Source organism: Solanum dulcamara, chromosome 12 (genome assembly GCF_947179165.1).
Source record: "Solanum dulcamara chromosome 12, daSolDulc1.2, whole genome shotgun sequence".
Lineage (NCBI taxonomy): Eukaryota > Viridiplantae > Streptophyta > Magnoliopsida > Solanales > Solanaceae > Solanum > Solanum dulcamara.
Window position 1 is genome coordinate 61,234,336 of NC_077248.1, and position 17,379 is coordinate 61,251,714.

General features: G+C 36.5%; 1 protein-coding gene across 1 annotated transcript; it reads right to left on the reverse strand.

Moving 5' to 3' along the window:
- Positions 1-2,539: 2,539 nt before the first annotated feature.
- On the reverse strand, positions 2,540-11,608 carry LOC129876903 (E3 ubiquitin-protein ligase SINAT5-like). The gene is made up of 3 exons (XM_055952381.1): positions 11,154-11,608; positions 4,257-4,643; positions 2,540-3,064 (listed from the first exon to the last, which is right to left on the reverse strand). The coding sequence occupies exons 1-3, from the start codon at positions 11,367-11,369 to the stop codon at positions 2,702-2,704; spliced, it is 966 nt and encodes a 321-aa protein (XP_055808356.1). The 5' UTR covers positions 11,370-11,608; the 3' UTR covers positions 2,540-2,701.
- Between the last annotated feature and the right edge of the window lie 5,771 nt (positions 11,609-17,379).

Genomic DNA, 17,379 nt, shown 5'->3' on the forward strand with positions numbered 1-17,379 from the left:
ATGGGGGCCCTATTTGGAGACATACTAAAAACCATGCCTTTCGAACCGAACGCAATGCCCGTTTTCCAAATCAAAAAAAGGGCTCGTTGGGAAGAAAGATTACGTGTGGCCTGTAGAGCACATGTAAGGCACACTCTAATTAGTATTTTTGCTCTTTGAGTAAACTCTTGCATGGGTAAAATGGGCATCTCATCTTCACTCTCCAAATAAGATATTTTTTTTTCAAAAAAGATCAATATGGTAACAGATGCCTTGAGTAATTAAAAAATCAACTAGTATGTAAAGTTTGTCTCTTTCAATTAAGGAGCATCCTTTAGCCATAGATATGTTCATGTCTTGGCTAATAAATTTGTGAAATTGAATATTTTCAAGCCTAACTAGATTCTTGTTTATGTTGTGCCTGGTCATCTTTCATAAGCGGATCAAGACTAATCAGCATGAGGATCCATATTTGAGTGCACTTAGAGACATAATGCAATGAGCCGAGGCTTCCAAAGTTTTCATTGGGGATGATAGTGTTATATGATACTTGAGTAGGATCATAGTTCACGATATTTTATTCACTTGGGGGGCTAAAATAATATTTTGGTGTTGTAGGGTGAAGGACATTATTGTCATGGTTCATGTTGTTTGAATTGCCTAACATGTCAAATATGCAAATCCTAGGCCGGGTGGTTTCTACCGATAGATGGTTATCATTATGGATTTTGTGTTAGGCTTACCACATACCTTGAGAAAGTTTGACATAGTTTAGGGCAGTGTTGATAGGTTTATCAAGTCTGGGCACTTTATTCCTTCTAAGACTACTTCCATGTCGGAGAAGCTTGCACAAATTCACATTCGAGGGATAGTTTGGCCATAAGAGATACCTATTTGTAATTTCAAACTGAAAAATATAGTTCACGACTCATTTTTGGCAGTCTATGGAGGGAGAGTTGGATACACTTGAGCTTATTGCATCTTTTCACCACACAAACTGATGGTCCATTTGAGCGGGCTATTCATATCCTTGAGCATATGTTGATGACATGTTTTACTGATTTTGGAGGTCATTGAGATCAGTTCTTGTCTTTAACGGAATCTACCTAAAAAACAATTACTATTTTAGCATTCAAATGACATTTTATGAGGCTTTATATGGTTGGCAGTGCCATTCTCCGATTAGTTAATTTAATCCTGATAAGGGCAAGATATTAGGCACATATTTGGTATAAAACAGACCTTGAAAAATGTCAAATTGATTTAGAGGTGATTTCATACCGCTCAGAGTAGGCAAAAGAATTTAATCAAATGAGAAAGTTCATGATTTGGAGTTCTTGGAGGGTGAGAAGGAATTTTTAGAAGTCTCCACTTTGAAGGACATGATGTGGTTTAGCTAGAAAGGCAAGTTTAGCCCAAGACTCGTTGGTCCACTTGAAATTATGGAGCGGATCGAGGAGATATCTTATAGAATTTCCCTACCACGGAACGTCAAGACAATGGTACATTCTTATCGAAGATAATTAAGATCGATGTTTTAAAATAAAATACAGATTCAATTAGACAAGAATTTAACTTATGAGGTTGAGAAGTTGGTTGTATCAGACAACAACCCCACAAGCTAATCAAGGTCAAAAGAGGTAACTTTAGTGAAAGTGCTCTGAAAAAAATCATCTAAGCGAGGAGGCTACTTAAGAGGTCGATTCGAACATGCAAATCAAATAGCCATAACTGTTTGACAATTCAGGTATAATTCTAAACTCTTTCATTGGTAAAAGTTTGTTTAAGAGGGGGAGAATATAACAATTTTAACCCCTTGTTTTGAGTATTTACATATCAATCCTTGTTTGGAGACTTCCTTAAGTTTATATATGATCAATTTACATAGATTATTATATAGTTTTATTTATGAGTTATAACACATCTTTTACTATTATACAAATTAGCCTTTTTTTTCTTACCAGAAATAGCTAAATACATATATAATACATTTTTAACACAGTTTAGATATAATAACATATAAACTAATTTGAATAGTATTTGAATATTTGAAATTCAAGTGTAATACATTTTTAACATCGTTAATAAGAAAAAAAATAAACAACAATTGTAGTACATTTTAAATTCAATATATTATACGTATTATAGGCATATTTCATCAATGTGCGTGGTAAATATATAACTAGAATATTTTTGATATAAATGCAGTATAAGTATTATATGTGAATTTCAAATATTTCAATACTATTTAAATCAGCTTACATTATTAAAAATGTATTATATTTATTCTGGAATAACAACTATCAAATTCATAACAATGTATAATATTGAATTCGAATTGTATTACAACTATCGTTTATATTTAACACAGTTTTAATACAATTTTTAAAGTCTCACCTCTTTTTCTCCGATGAATCACCACCACAAAACCACCGTTAGACTACCAGTAGCTCATTATAAAGAACTTAGTTTTCTAGGAAAATGTTTCAAAAACTACTCTCAAAATGAAGCCATAAACTCATTAGCATGCAAGACCAGAGAGATGTACTAGGATAGTAAATCAAACATAAGAACAAAAGCTTATTACTACTTGATAAATAAACACAACTTGTATAGTTTTACGGAAGAATCTTCAACATCTAGATGACGCTAAACGCTAACGATAGTATCCAGAAATCCGAGAAGAAAAATGGAATCCACGAGTTGCAAGGTACAACCAGTATTAACTACATAGGTTTGGTATGCTTGCTCCTCCATCCGGATTCTGCTGTTCCTTCCATATTTTTCCAGTAACACGTAGCTTAAGCTCTTTTCTGTCACCTCCAGAGAAGAAAAGTGCCATGTTACGTTGTATAATAAGCCCGTCATGGCTATCCCTAACTTTCCGGTGACTATCTCTTATGCTCCGGGGGGTACCCTCCCAGATATGTTTCCTTCCATTGCCCCCAACTTCAAGGCTGTAGCTGTAATTTCGAGCATCTGTCTCATCTCCCATAAACCGAAGAAATGCCATGTAAACAGGAGCCACGCCAAGCTGAAAGGCTTCAAAATGGAGACAGAAGTACTGACCGAAACAATTAAAAACCTGAAAAAGAGGTTAAGGCATGAAAAAACAATTAAAAACCTGAAAAAATGTAAACGAAGATATGACACTGAAGTTTTACACCATCTTGCTTTAGAGTACTTTGGCTTTATCAGAAATGATTCCGAGAGGATAAAAACTAGAAGAACACATAAGAAAGCAACCCAAATACTCTTAAACAAAGACGTCATACCAGTGACGATCTACTTCCAAACTGGGAAGTCCATTTATTGATCTCAAGAGAATCGTTGTTTTCCATGATTTTTTTAACTGTTCTGTATGATGTAAATCTAAGCTTCCATTTGGTAGGAGTGTAAAATGTTCTTTATGAATTACAGGAGAACTGATGTTTGGCTGGATTTTATTCTTTTTTATATATATAATTAAAGTAGTGGTAAGGTCTGCGTACATTCTACCCTCCCCAGACCCCACTTGTGGGATTCCACTGGGTATGTTGTTGTTGTAAAGTACTCAATGCAGACTTCGCTAAAGATAGGGCATAATGGAAGAAGAACAACCATATAAGTGACAAATACTAGTTGGGGTCTTGGGGATAGGTTTTAGACTTGCTAGAGAACTTCTACTGTCATTAGTATTATATATATCTTATTTTTCAGTTTTAATTTATTTAGTATGATGATAATATGATATGAGCTTAAATGAAGAAATGACGACTCATATAGCCATCTCAACTTGGTTGGGACTGAGGCATAGTTGTTGTATAAGTAAAGTAATGTTTGGCTGGATATATAATCAGTGAAATCTAACAATATCAGAGGAAGTACATGGGTGGTGTTTGATGATGATTATTACAACAACATACCTGATGTAATCCCACAAATAGGGTCTGGGGAGGGTGGTGTGTACGCAAACCTGACCACTACCTTATGAGGTAGAGAGGTTGTTTGCGATAGACATTCAGCTCAAGTAAAACATGTCAAATCAGGTTTCAAATAATGTTATTGTGCCCAAAATAATGGAGAAAAGAACAGTATCAACAACAAGTAATACGATAAATGAAACAAAGGAGACAATAGGTATTACACAGAAGGTAGATGCCTATTATAAGTATCCGAAACCTTCCAAATTTTGAGTTAATCAAATATCAGATGCACTGTTTTCAAAGGATATGTTAAAATCATGTGCAACGCAAAGCTTCTTTTTAATTAAAACATAACAACTGTATCCAACTTACCGTTAACATCCAGGTCGCATTTTCCACTTCTCGAGGATTTGATTTGACATACCGATGGTTAAAAGTGCAACCTGAATGCATGTCTACCTTGTGGTCATCCCTCAAATGAGCAACCAAGTAAGGAATATCACCAACAACTGAACACTCTGAACCAGCATACGGGCAGTTGTAAGGTCTAAAATTACACATTGCCTCATGTTTCTGCTTACTGTAATAAGGAAATATCTCAGGACAACCAAGAGAGCCATATTTGCAAGGGAGCTCAAGTGATTCAGCCACCTTTTCCAGTGCTAAGCATCTAATATCACCAAGCTCCTGTCTACACGTCGGACATCGATTGTGTACCCTTTCTTTACATGTTGAGCAGATGGTGTGCCCATTGTGACACTGTAGAAATATAATGGGAATATGGCACATTAAGTAGCATTCGGCAATGAATTAGATTTGGTATATCCAAAATAATATTGGAGATTACTTCATACAAGTGTTCGTTTACGTTGGAAAAAAAAAAACAAGTAAAGTAGGGCATTGCTTAAATTCAGAGTTTCCAGTTATGGATAATTAAATTCACATTGGCCAACCTAATTAAGTATCTGTATTTTGTCAGTGATAGTTATGTAAATGCAGCATGTACTAGTATTCAGTTTAAAAAGCTACATGTTCCTGGTATCATTAAGTACATATGCAGGTATATTTTGATATTTATCTTCTTAAAATAGGGTGCATATCTATTATCTATAACTATATCACAAAATTGGAAATGTTACCCAAGCCAGATCTCTCATGCAGGAGGATAAAAGTTCTATAAATACAGCTTGATTGGTCTGCTTCTATATAGAAAAAAAAAACCTACGATTAAAGAAGCTATTGCAATACTCTCCGGTTTTCTGGGGGCAACCGTCTCACAGTTAAACAGAAGTGTTGCGATCTTTATTCTCATATCATATTTCCAATCGGTTATATAGCAAGGGAAGCAAAAGTAGAAAAGATCACAGGATTCATTTCTTACTTTTTCACCTCCACAACTTCCCATCACAAAACAAGAATGTGAAATCTTACTTCTATTTTATCTCATCTTAACCATCTCCTCTTGAGAACAACTTTCCCAACTTTTTATTTCTTTGAGTTGCTTCAGATAAAAATAAATGACCATTTTGGAAATAAAAGGCCCAGCTTAATCCATTAAGCAAAAAAGAATTGTATACAACCAGAAATTACAGAGTTTAATCAAGATGAGTGGCAATTTTATTACAGAAACCATCATTCAAGAACATCCTTTAGGCCCTAAATACCATCAACCACCACTCACAACTAACATGAACTAATGATAAATGTTATTCTATATAGAGACCTATTCTTTTAACTAGTAGCATTCATTAAGGTTTAGCACTGCGTCTATTTTAAGCCAGTCACAAACAAAGCACATAGGACATTAAGCATGTGTACTGCATTGTAGAATAGCAGAGCGACTGCAACCCAAAAATTCGTGAGGTTGGTCTGATAGCAAAACAAAACAAAGACAAGAAGAAACATCCTATAGAACCACAAAAGGCTTAATGAAGAAGGCAGAGGAGTTGATTGAAAATTTTGGCGATCTCATAATAAAGGGTTTCTGATTCAAGGACAACTATGTAATAAAAATTCAGATCTCATAAGAGAAGCTATTAGACATCACCATAAATTTTTATTAGACTTTCGAGAATCGTACTATGAATTTATGTGACTGATGGTTTACAAGTTGCAACTAGCCTATTAAATAAGGTCAGATGTTTATCGACAGCTTTGAATTAATTGGAAAGTCAACAACAACAACAACAACCCAGTGAAATCCCACATCGTGGGGTCTGGGGAGGGTAAAGTGTACGCAGACCTGACTCCTACCAATGTAGGACGGCTGTTTCCGAAAGACCCTCGGCTCAATAGAAGCATAGGAAAAAAGGTCAGACAAGAATATTAATAGTAGGAGAGTAGATAACGGAAGAGTTGCAAACAGTAGTATAGTCAAAACATCAAAAAACAGTAGATATCGTCAAATAATAGCATAAATACCATAAATAACATAAGATAACATAACATACATAACATCAATAACATAAATCAGAGTACAAGAAATCATAGTGCGTTAATACACCTACGAGTAAGGGGGTATAATGCCACTATGTACTAGCCTTCTACCCTGATATGTGTCCTCCACACCCTCCTATCTAAGGTCATGTCATCGGTAAGTCGTAAATGCGCCATGTCCTGTCTGATCACCTCTCCCCAATATTTCTTCGGCCTACCCCTACCTCTTCTGAAACCATCCATGGTCAACCTCTCACATCTCCGCACTGGTGCCTCTAGGACTCTCCTCTTCACATGCCCAAACCATCTCAATCGCGTTTCACGCATCTTGTCTTCCACCGGGGCCACTCCTACCTTGTCTCGAATAGCCTCATTTCTAATTCTGTCGCTCCTGGTATGCCCACACATCCATCTCAACATTCTCATCTCGGCAACTTTCATCTTTTGCACGTGTGAGACCTTAACTGGCCAACACTCTGCCCCATATAACATAGCTGGTCTAACCACCACTTTGTAGAACTTTCCCTTAAGTCTTGGTGGCACCTTCTTGTCACATAACACACCGGAGGCGAGTCTCCATTTCATCCATCCTGCCCCAATACAATGTGTGACATCCTCGTCGATCTCCCCGCTGCCTTGCATGATAGAACCAAGGTACTTAAAACTACTTCTCCTTTGGATGGCTTGATCCCCGAGCCTAACTTCCGCGCCAACCTCTTGAGAAGTCTCACTGAACTGGCACTTTAGGTACTCTGTCTTGGTCCTACTCAACTTAAACCCTTTAGACTCCAAGGTGCGTCTCCAATCTTCCAGCTTAGCGTTAACTCCGCTATGAGTCTCATCGATGAGGACTATGTCGTCCGCAAAAAGCATACACCATGGCACCTCACCTTGAATTGGTCGCGTCAATACATCCATCACCAAGGCAAATAGAAACGGACTAAGAATTGATCCTTGATGCAACCCCATCACAACTAGAAAGTGCTCTGAATCCCCTCCTACCGTCCTTACCCTGGTTTTGGCACCCTCGTACATGTCCTTGATCACCCTTATGTACGCTACAGGTACACCTTTAGCCTCCAAACATCTCCATAATATCTCTCGTGAGACTTTATCGTAAGCCTTTTCTAAGTCGATGAATACCATATATAAGTCTCTCTTCCTTTCCCTATATTGCTCCATTAGTCTCCTCATAAGATGGATGGCTTCCGTAGTTGAGCGTCCCGGCATAAATCCGAACTGGTTCTCTGAAATAGACACACCTCTCCTCACCCTCATCTCCACCACTCTTTTCCACACTTTCATAGTATGGCTTAGAAGCTTGATACCTCTATAGTTGTCGCAACTCTGGCTATCCCCCTTGTTTTTGTATAGAGGGATCATGATGCTCGACCTCCATTCTATGGGCATCGTTGCCGTCATAAAGATGACATTAAATAACCTAGTCAGCCATTCCAAACCTACCGAGCCCGCACTCTTCCAAAATTCTCCAGGGATCTCGTCAGGTCCGGTCGCTCTTCCCCAGCGCATCCTACGAACGGCATCTTTAACCTCATCGCCCGTAATACTCCTACAACCCCCAATATCGTGACTACTTCCTGTATGTTCCAAATCTCCCAACACAATTTCTCTATCCCCTTTGTCATTCAAAAGTTTATGAAAGTATGATTGCCATCTTTGTTTGATAAGTGTCTCCTCTACCAATACTTTTCCGTGTTCGTCTTTAATGCACTTCACTTGATCCACATCGCGTGCCCTTCTCTCCCGGGCCCTGGCTAGCTTGAATAATTTCCTGTCCCCGCCTTTCTCTTCCAGTTCAGCATAAAGGCGTTCAAAAGCTGTCGTTTTTGCCATTGCAACCGCTGACTTCGCCTCCTTCCTTGCTATCTTATAAAGTTCCCCATTCGTCCACTTCTCCACCTCATCCTTGCTCTCCATCAACTTAGCATACGCCACCTTCTTTGCTTCCACTTTCCCTTGTACTTCTCCATTCCACCACCAGTCCCCTCGATGTCGACTACGACTACCTGTCGAGACTCCTAACACTTCCCTTGCTACAACCCTAATACAACTAGCTGTCTTATCCCACATATCGTTCACATCCCCACTACTATCCCAGGCCCCCATATCCTTCAATTTCTCTCCCATCTCTAGGGCACTAACCGTTGTCAAACTCTCCCATCTGATCCTAGGTCGTTCTTCCCCGACCCTCCTCGTCCTCGTCATCTTGATCCCTAAATCCATCACTAAGAGCTTATGTTGGGTTGTAAGGTTGTCGATCGGGATGACCTTACAGTCTTTGCACAAACCTTTATCATCCTTCCTAAGGAGTAAAAAGTCTATTTGAGTTTTAGCCACTGAACTCCGGAAGGTTATCAAGTGGTCCTCCTTCTTTGGGAAACTCGAGTTGGCTATCACCAACCCGAAAGCTCTTGCGAAATCCAAAAGTGAGATTCCTCCTCCATTTCTGTCCCCGAAGCCAAAGCCCCTATTAATTGGAAAGTCAAAAATCAGAATATGTTAATACATTCAAGTAGAAGTAGAGTAACTTGGCTTAGCTTCTTTTAGCGGGTGTCATCTGTTTCTTGCTTTTCTTCCTTCTGTAATTACAAGAATGCTACTTAGGGAGCGGTATAGTCACATTGCAATTATTCCACCAGTACGGGCCATTTTCTGTTTTGGTTTTTGCTCGGTTGGTTAAAAACAGAAGTTCTAATTTCTAACTTCTTTTAGTTTTTATCTTTAACTTCTTTTACATCTACTACCAATAAGAGAAAATACTAACATATTCATTATAAGTATTTCAAGTATCGGAAATAGATGATACTGAATAAAGGGTAAGGATAATGTACAACACCAAATTTTTAATGACCAAGGATAGAGTAAGGACAATATAACAATATATCAATAGTTTCAGTTAGGAACTATATAGGTTGTCTCTGTAATTGATTAGCAAACAAGAAGCATTTTGCTATAATCTTTACACTAGACGAGAGGCATAATATTCAGTAAGTCTAGGAGAGTTAGAGACAATTTCCCAAATGAAAACTGGCTTCGATTTACAATTACCTTTCTCAAAAAAAAAAATTGCCACAACACCATACTGCTTCGGTATGTTATAGACACTAGTAAAGGTTTACTATGCTTCAAATTGCGGTGAATTGGGATTTGGGAGACCTCTTCAGCAAAAGATTTGGTCATTTTAGTCCTGGTGCTTTTAGGTCCTAATTGCTTTTTAAAATGTCATCTAACCAAACAAGGAGATTCACCTCAACATGAAAACCAGTTCTCTCAATGCAGCTGGAGCAATGATAGGCATCAGTTATGCTTAATACTGACACCAACATTAAACAAGAGAACCAATATAACCATGACCACTTTCACAGTTCTGAATACTAAACCTCCATGGTGCTTCAACCTAATACTTTTCTCCAAATCGACATTTATACATAGGACGGAATTGGTATTCCACAGTATAACTTCTTCGTGAACGAAACTAAAGTATAATTTCAGAACCCAAACATCATAAACTTAAAACTCAAAGACTACTACTTATGCTATTTGAGAATACAAGAGTTACCATTTGCCCCTAAAGTCAATCAGACATAGTAAGAACTAGGAAAAAACAGAACAGTTACACAAGTGTTCAGAGAATTCAAAAAGGAGAGCAACATCAGAAGCGTAAAGAAAGAAAATACGTTTCAAGAGCTACTATAGATCCCAAAACACATGATTTAGTCATTTAATCGTCCCAATAAAGGAAGTTACCAAGGTGATGGCTTTTTTCCCCTTCCCTCAAAGTGATGGCTAAGAGGCTAAGAATAGGAGAAAAATCAAGGGATCATAGTTTCAAATTCCCGCTATAGCATATGAGCACATCTGCTCCAGCCTCAGTGAGCAAGCTTACACAGCAACTGTTCTAGTGGGCTACAGCAGGAAGCTCGACGGAATAGTTGAGGTGCAAGCCAACTGGGCAGGACACTACCATTACCAAACAATTAAAACGAAAAGTAACCATAGAATAGCTCAGAGACCTGACCAGCAGCGATATTAATACACCAGGATGAAAATCAATAAAACAAATTCAGCATATGACTCCATTGACTTATAAGTCAAAAAAATTGACGATTTGTCCATGATTCCCCTCTAATCAAAAACCAAGAGAGCGGACATGACACATTAACCAAATGGAATTTCCAGCTAATCCACCCAATTGGTCAAGATTCCCAAGGCTAACAAATTCATCGAACGTGTAAGGCGTAAAGCTCCAAAAAACTGAAACTAAACAACCATATTCATCACTGTCCCTAAATTCATACCACACCAACAAACCCCATCCCCAAACATTCCCCCTCCCCCCAGAAAAAAGGGAAAATGAATAGCTTTAGGAGTCATTAATCAGTAATCTAAATGTATTCACACAATGTAAAGATATGGTACATGAGCCTAACTCATTCCCAAAAGCTAACTCACGAGGGGACGATTGCTTAGGTTCTTATAAGCATACCACCGGACCATTCCCCAACCAATGTATAACTTTGACCCACTCTACCACCCCTTCACGTCCAAGCCAAACTGGAAAGTGGACCAGGAGTCCTGGGGATGGACCCCACTCTGATACCGTGTAAACCTATGGTACTTATACCTAACTCAACCCAAAAGATCAAGTCCACAGAAGACCACCCCACACAACTCCAAATTTTCTACAAAAAGAAATTAGTCAATCTATACACTAATCATAGCAACAAACCAAACAAAAACCCGAATATTGCTTCAATTAACTGCAGAAAATGAAAAACATAATTACCCAAAAAGGAACTGGAGAAAACAAACCTGATGGATTGGAGGATACATGGAATTAGTACAAACAGGGCATTCCAGAAGTTCATGTACACTTGTTGCTGGATGAATCGCAATGACACTGTTGTTATTGCTGTTATTATTTTTGTTATTGTTGTTGTGGGGTGTCTTTGAAGAAGAGAACAACTGAGAATGTACAATATCATCCACATCTAAAGATGATATGCATTCAATGCTATCTGACTCCATTCATACCAAAAAAAAAATCAATTCTTGATTTCAATAACCAAAAAAGGAAGAATTTTTCTTTAATTAATACTCTCTATCTAATGTATTTCTGGGTTTATAAGGAAAATTATTGATGGAGTTTGAAGATCAAACTATTCGTTTGATTTGAAAAATGAAGAGACAGAAAAACAGGGAAGAAGAAGAAGAAGAGAGAGAGATGGGATTTTTGGAACTTTTGTATTTGGGGAAATACTTTGGGTACTTTGGGACTTATGGTCTGCTTTGTATTGTTTTTAGTCAATTTTTTTTGAAAATAAAGGAGATCATAAATTTTCGAGAAATTTTAGTAGCAGTTGATTAAATATTTAAATTTTTGAATTTTCATAGTGACGAGTTTTTGATTCACTATTTTGTAATAATCTCTCTATTTTCTTTCCCCTACCACAATTTTAAAATAACAAAATAAAGAAAATAAACTTCGTAAATGACATTTTATGTTAATTATATTATTTTCATTTTTCGATCCATCCATTTCGCCACTATTTTTTTATACAACAAAGAATTTAAGATTTTCATTAGGGAAAAGGATTTGATATATTCAATTTTGTCATTTAGAGTTGATATATTTCTTCTTATAAAAATGACTCAAATATATCTTTACTGTTGCATAAATAGCTCATGTATATCCTTGTTCTCTGACGAAAGTGAAAAAATCTTGTGAAACTCTCGTGCCTCCTCATTTGAAATGGTACTTTTAGTATTTTGTATTATATAATTTGGCGTATATGCAAATATCTTTATTAATTTCTTTATTACGTCTAGTAAAACAATTTTATATAAAATGGAACTAATGGGGGTATTGTTTTGGTAAAATGGGCAAGACCTTAGGAGTTGATTGCCTTTTCTTGGAGCCAAATTTGGTTGCCATTTGTTGGAGAAGTTACAACTTACAATTGTTAATCTTTTGTTAAAAGAATTAAACAAATAGAAATAGAATTAAAGAAATTTTAGTTGTTCAGTTTGTTGGTTATCTGAATTTTCACATTATTAATGAGAACTCAATTCCTATTTTGTGATCCCCTGCTCCTAATTTTATTTTATTTTAAAAATTAGAAACAGAATATATGCCTATGTCGTTACAAAATTGATGCAAGTATACTCTTGTTAACAGATGACCTTTATTGCAGGAAAGTCCTTTCATTTTCAAATTATAGTAGTGGACGATATTTCAAATTTAAATTTTTAAATCTCTTATCTGTCTCCCTCAAAATAAATAGACAAAGAAGACTTGTTCTATTCAAAATTTCAAACTTAATAGAATTCATTTTTCAAATTCTAAGACTAGGACTTGTCAATAGGAAAAATAATGATCATCCAAAAAGAAAAACAAACAAAAAGGAAAAATTAGAAGTAAATGAGCATTTTGGCACATTTATACTAGAGGGGAAAAAATTACTAGCTCAAAGGTGATACTCCATCACTTTCGTTTTATTTGTCGTCTTTATTAAAAATAAATACAATAACAACAACCCAGTGAAATCCCACAACGTGAGTCTAGGGAAGGTAAAGTGTACGCAGACCTTACTCCTACCAAGATAGGACGGTTATTTCCGAAAGACCCTCGGCTCAATAAAAGCATAAAAGCAAAGAGGTTAGATAAGGCATATATGGGAGAGCCAATAACGAGAGCGACAGAAATAAAATACAATAATCAAAGTATAGAAAGTGATAGATAATAACAGAAATCAGAGCACAAGAAATTATAGTGCGTTAATGTGCCTACTAATAATTAGGAATAACGAGACTATGTATTAGCCTTCTACCCTAATGTGGGTCCTCAACACCCTCCTATTTAAGGTCATGTCATCGGTAAGCTGTAAATAATACTATAAAAAATTATTATTATTCAAAAAAATTAAAATATTATTAGCAACACTAATTTCCATTTTTACCTTTACTCAATAAATATGTAGATTGATTGAATAAAATAGTATTAAAGTCAAATAAAAAAAATACATACAAATTATTTAATCAAATTATTTTTTTAGTTATTATTTTCTTAACTAATAATAATCAGGAGGTCACGGGTTCAAGCCTTGGAAACAGCCTCTGGCAGAAATGCAAGGTAAGGCTGCGTACAATAGACCCTTGTGGTCGGGCCCTTCCCCGGATCCTACGCATAGCGGGAGCTTAAGTGCACCCGGCTGCCCTTTAACTAATATGCAAAAATGACAAGTAAAATGCATCGAAGAGAGTCTCAATTAGGTTAATTCATGAAGCTCATTTTTTAATTAAATAGTAAAGTAAACAATAATAATTTAACACTACCAATTACCAAATTTTATTAACTAACATGCAAAAATGACAAGTAAAATGCATCAGAGAGAGCCTCAATTAGGCTCATTGAAGCTCATTTTTTAATTAAATAGTAAAGTAAACAACAATAATTTAACACTACCAATTACAAAAAGGAATGGAGATTAGCGATGAATGGGGGTGGCAAAATCAATCCAAATAAGTATGATTCATCTAATTTGTTTGTGTTTGGATGGGTTAATGACCCGCTTATTTTATTTACTGGAATTATTTTGATGCTTAGTCCAACACATTTTAAAATTGAACGAATATGCAATTCAAATTGACTCATGAGAAATTTTATCAAAATATTTTTTAAAATGACATTCTTTTTGTTTGATATGTTTCTTATAGTCACAATATAATGAAAAAAGTTTTATTAGATACTCAAACAAATTATAAGAAAACAAACTTTGAATTCAAAACTTAATAAAAAATTGTGCAAATTGAGTTATTTCCGATTTAAAAAAATTAAACAAAATGTTCATTGAGTCAAAATTCCTTATCCAAAATAACGTAATCATCACTTATTACTTAAAATGATCATTCGGCCATAGTTGTTGCAACCATAGTGCATTACTCGATAAGTTGGAGTGCATAATTTGATGCCTTCTTTTCTTCTTCTCCCTTCTTTTTTTTTTGGTAAACAAAAGATATTATATATATCATATATGCATCAGTACACAGTGGCGGAGCCACCTTGTGTCGAGGGGTTCATCTGAACCCCCTTCCGCAGAAAATTATACCATTTATATATTGTTAAAATATATTTTTATGTATATAAAGTAGATGTCGAACCCCCCTTCGACTAGCTCATATGTCTACTTATTCAGATTTTGAATCCTCTTATTCAAAATTCTGGCTCCGCCACTGTCAGTACATCAGTAGTGGCATTGGAGTTGCTAGCTATGTCTTTGTTAGTTATTACACTAGTAGTAGGCTGCACCATGTTACATTGAGCGATCACCAAAATTATGTCTTTCTTATCATTTTCTACTGCATCAAAAACAAAATCTGAAACCTTGTTCCATTCTTGTGTCAATATTGGCGCCATTAAAGTCCTACCCTTCCGTGCTAGCAGATCAGCCACTCTATTTGGGCCCTTCCTTCATGCTGGATCATTGGCTCCTTCAGCAGCTGGAGCAACTCCCTACAGTCATTGAGCATAATGGAGTCACATCTGATATTGGAATTCAACATTTTTATTACCTCAGTAGAGTCGATAGCTATAGTAAAGTTCGCAATATTTAGCTTTTTGATTAATAGAAGACCATGGATAAGGTCTATGAATTCTGAATTCAAAGCGCTGTTTGTGGAGATTACTGAGCATTTTCCAGCAACCCATTCCCCATTCGAATCGCGAATTACGGAACCCACTCCTGCTTCCTTTGAATTTGAATCGAAAGGCCATCAATATTAAGTTTGAAACCTGAAAGAGGGGGTGTCCATTTTTGGTAGTTATTGGTCCTATTTTTGACTCTAGCAGTAAAACTAGTTGGCCCAATAAAAATATATTCATTAATTCTATTAAAGGCCGAAGAGTGATCTATGCTCCTACTTTCTTTGTTATGGACATTATTGTTCCTATTGAGCCAAATATTCGACATGATAAAAGGAAAATCTTTAAGCCAACTAATAGAACCAAGATTTCGGGTAATGTCTTTGGTTCTTAGCAACCAGTTGAGATCATTACTAGCTCTAATGTTCCTCATAGTAGTGTCCAAACCTAGTTCTAACCAATATTTTTTGACCAAGTGGCAATCAAAGAATATGTGGATAATTGTTTCTGGTTTATGGCACACTGAACATAGAGAACTAGTATCAATGCCTAAGTTATGCAAATAGTAGGATGTTTTGAGTCTACCATGGTTACATAACTAAAGGAAAAACTTGATTTTATTAGGACATGATAACTTCCATATCCAGTTAAAATTAAGGGACAGAAAATTAGGATCCAAATCAACTCCTCCGAGCATGTTATAGGTTGATTTAACAGTGAACTAGTTATTGCTGGTAAGGTCCCAAGTTAATCTGTCTAACTTGTTTAGATACTGGGGTGTATATGAAGCAAGGATTTTGTTTGTGACTGGAGTGGGAAGGACATGAGATAGTTAATGCAGAGCCCAGCCATCATGAGTAAGAATATCATTGATCTTTGGAGATGATTCATCCCTACGAAGAGACCCAAAGATGCAACTCCTAATTGTAGGGAAGTCAGGGTGCCATCTATCATCCCAGAAACTAATCGAACTTCCATCTCCAATATCCCATCTACTGCCTTTTTGATAGTTTGCCCATCCTTGAGACACATTTTTCCACGTTCTACTAGTAGTTTTAAGGTCTGCCATTAATTAATTAGTTTTCTCCTATTACTAGTGAGAAAATTAGTATTCTTCTTGTATTTTCGCGTTAGGAGAGAAGCCCAGAGAGAGGGGGGAGTTTTATAAGTCCTCCAAGACAATTCGGTGAGCATTGCATCATTAGTAGTACTACTTTTACGGATGCCAAGACCCCCTGAATCCTTATCCTTAGTGATAGTGTCCCACTTTATCTTATGAAGCTTCTTTTTATCAGTTGTAGTACCCCAAACAAAGTTACGTCGAATGGCATCCACTTTCTTAGTGACAGATTTGGGGAGCTTAATATAATGCATAATATGGGTGGCCATATGACTTAGGGAGGATTTTACCAGCATGATACGACCCGCTATGTTAAGGAATTTTGTTTTCCAGCCACTAAGCTTCGTTTGGAGATTGTCAAGGATGAACTGGAAGTCTCCTTTGGTCATTTTTCCCTTGAAAATTGGAAAGCCTAAGTACTTCCCAAAGGAGTTGCCATGATTTATGTCCAGGAGATTTGTGATACTAGATATGACAATCGCTTCAGAATTATTAGAGAAGACCATCTTAGATTTATGGTTGTTTATTTTTTGAACTGGCCAGTTGCAGAAGGAAGTATATCCTTAATGGAGGAACTACTAGAATGCGTAGCTTGTGATAGAAGCACTAAATCATCGGCAAAAAAAAGGTGGGAAAATTTAGGTCCATGACAGCTTATTTTCACAGGAGTCCACTTTTTTAGGCTGACTGATTGCTATATTTGGTAGGAGAGTACCTCCATGCATAAGATAAAGATGTAGGGGACATTGGGTCACTTTGCCTCAGACCTCTAGATGGGGCGAAGAAATTCGTGTGTTTACCATTAACAAGAATCGCCATGGAACTAGTACATATACACGACATGATGAGGTTAATAATGTTGGTAGGAAAGTTAAAATAGTGGAGGGTATTCTTGACAAACGACCATTCTAATCAATCGAAAGCTTTTTTCAAGTCGATTTTTGCCATAAAGTATCCTTTTTTCCCTTTCATTTTGGTAAAATGGGTACGTACTTTCCGAACGATGATGGCATTATCAGCCGCCTATCAATTTTTGAGGAAACTGGCTTGGCACGGGCCTATAGTCCCCAATAATTCTCCGAAGTCTCCTAGCTATGATTTTAGTGATAATCTTATAGGAGGTGTTACAGAGGCTGATAGGTCTAAAGTTCTTGAGAGAAGTTGCATTTCTACTTTTGGGGATAAGACATATATTCGTTGCTTCCTTCTTCTCTATGAGTGAAACTTGTTGCTTACATTGCTGGTTACTAATTATTTGAAGTTCGCGTTTAGGCATT

Excerpts from the sequence above, each read along its gene's own strand:
- LOC129876903 (XM_055952381.1), bottom strand. The coding sequence starts at position 11,369 with ATGGAGTCAGATAGCATTGAATGCATATCATCTTTAGATGTGGATGAT. Across the intron at positions 4,644-11,153 it reads TGTATCCTCCAATCCATCAG|TGTCACAATGGGCACACCAT; the intron begins GTTTGTTTTCTC and ends ATATTTCTACAG. Across the intron at positions 3,065-4,256 it reads ATGCGACCTGGATGTTAACG|GTTTTTAATTGTTTCGGTCA; the intron begins GTAAGTTGGATA and ends CCTCTTTTTCAG.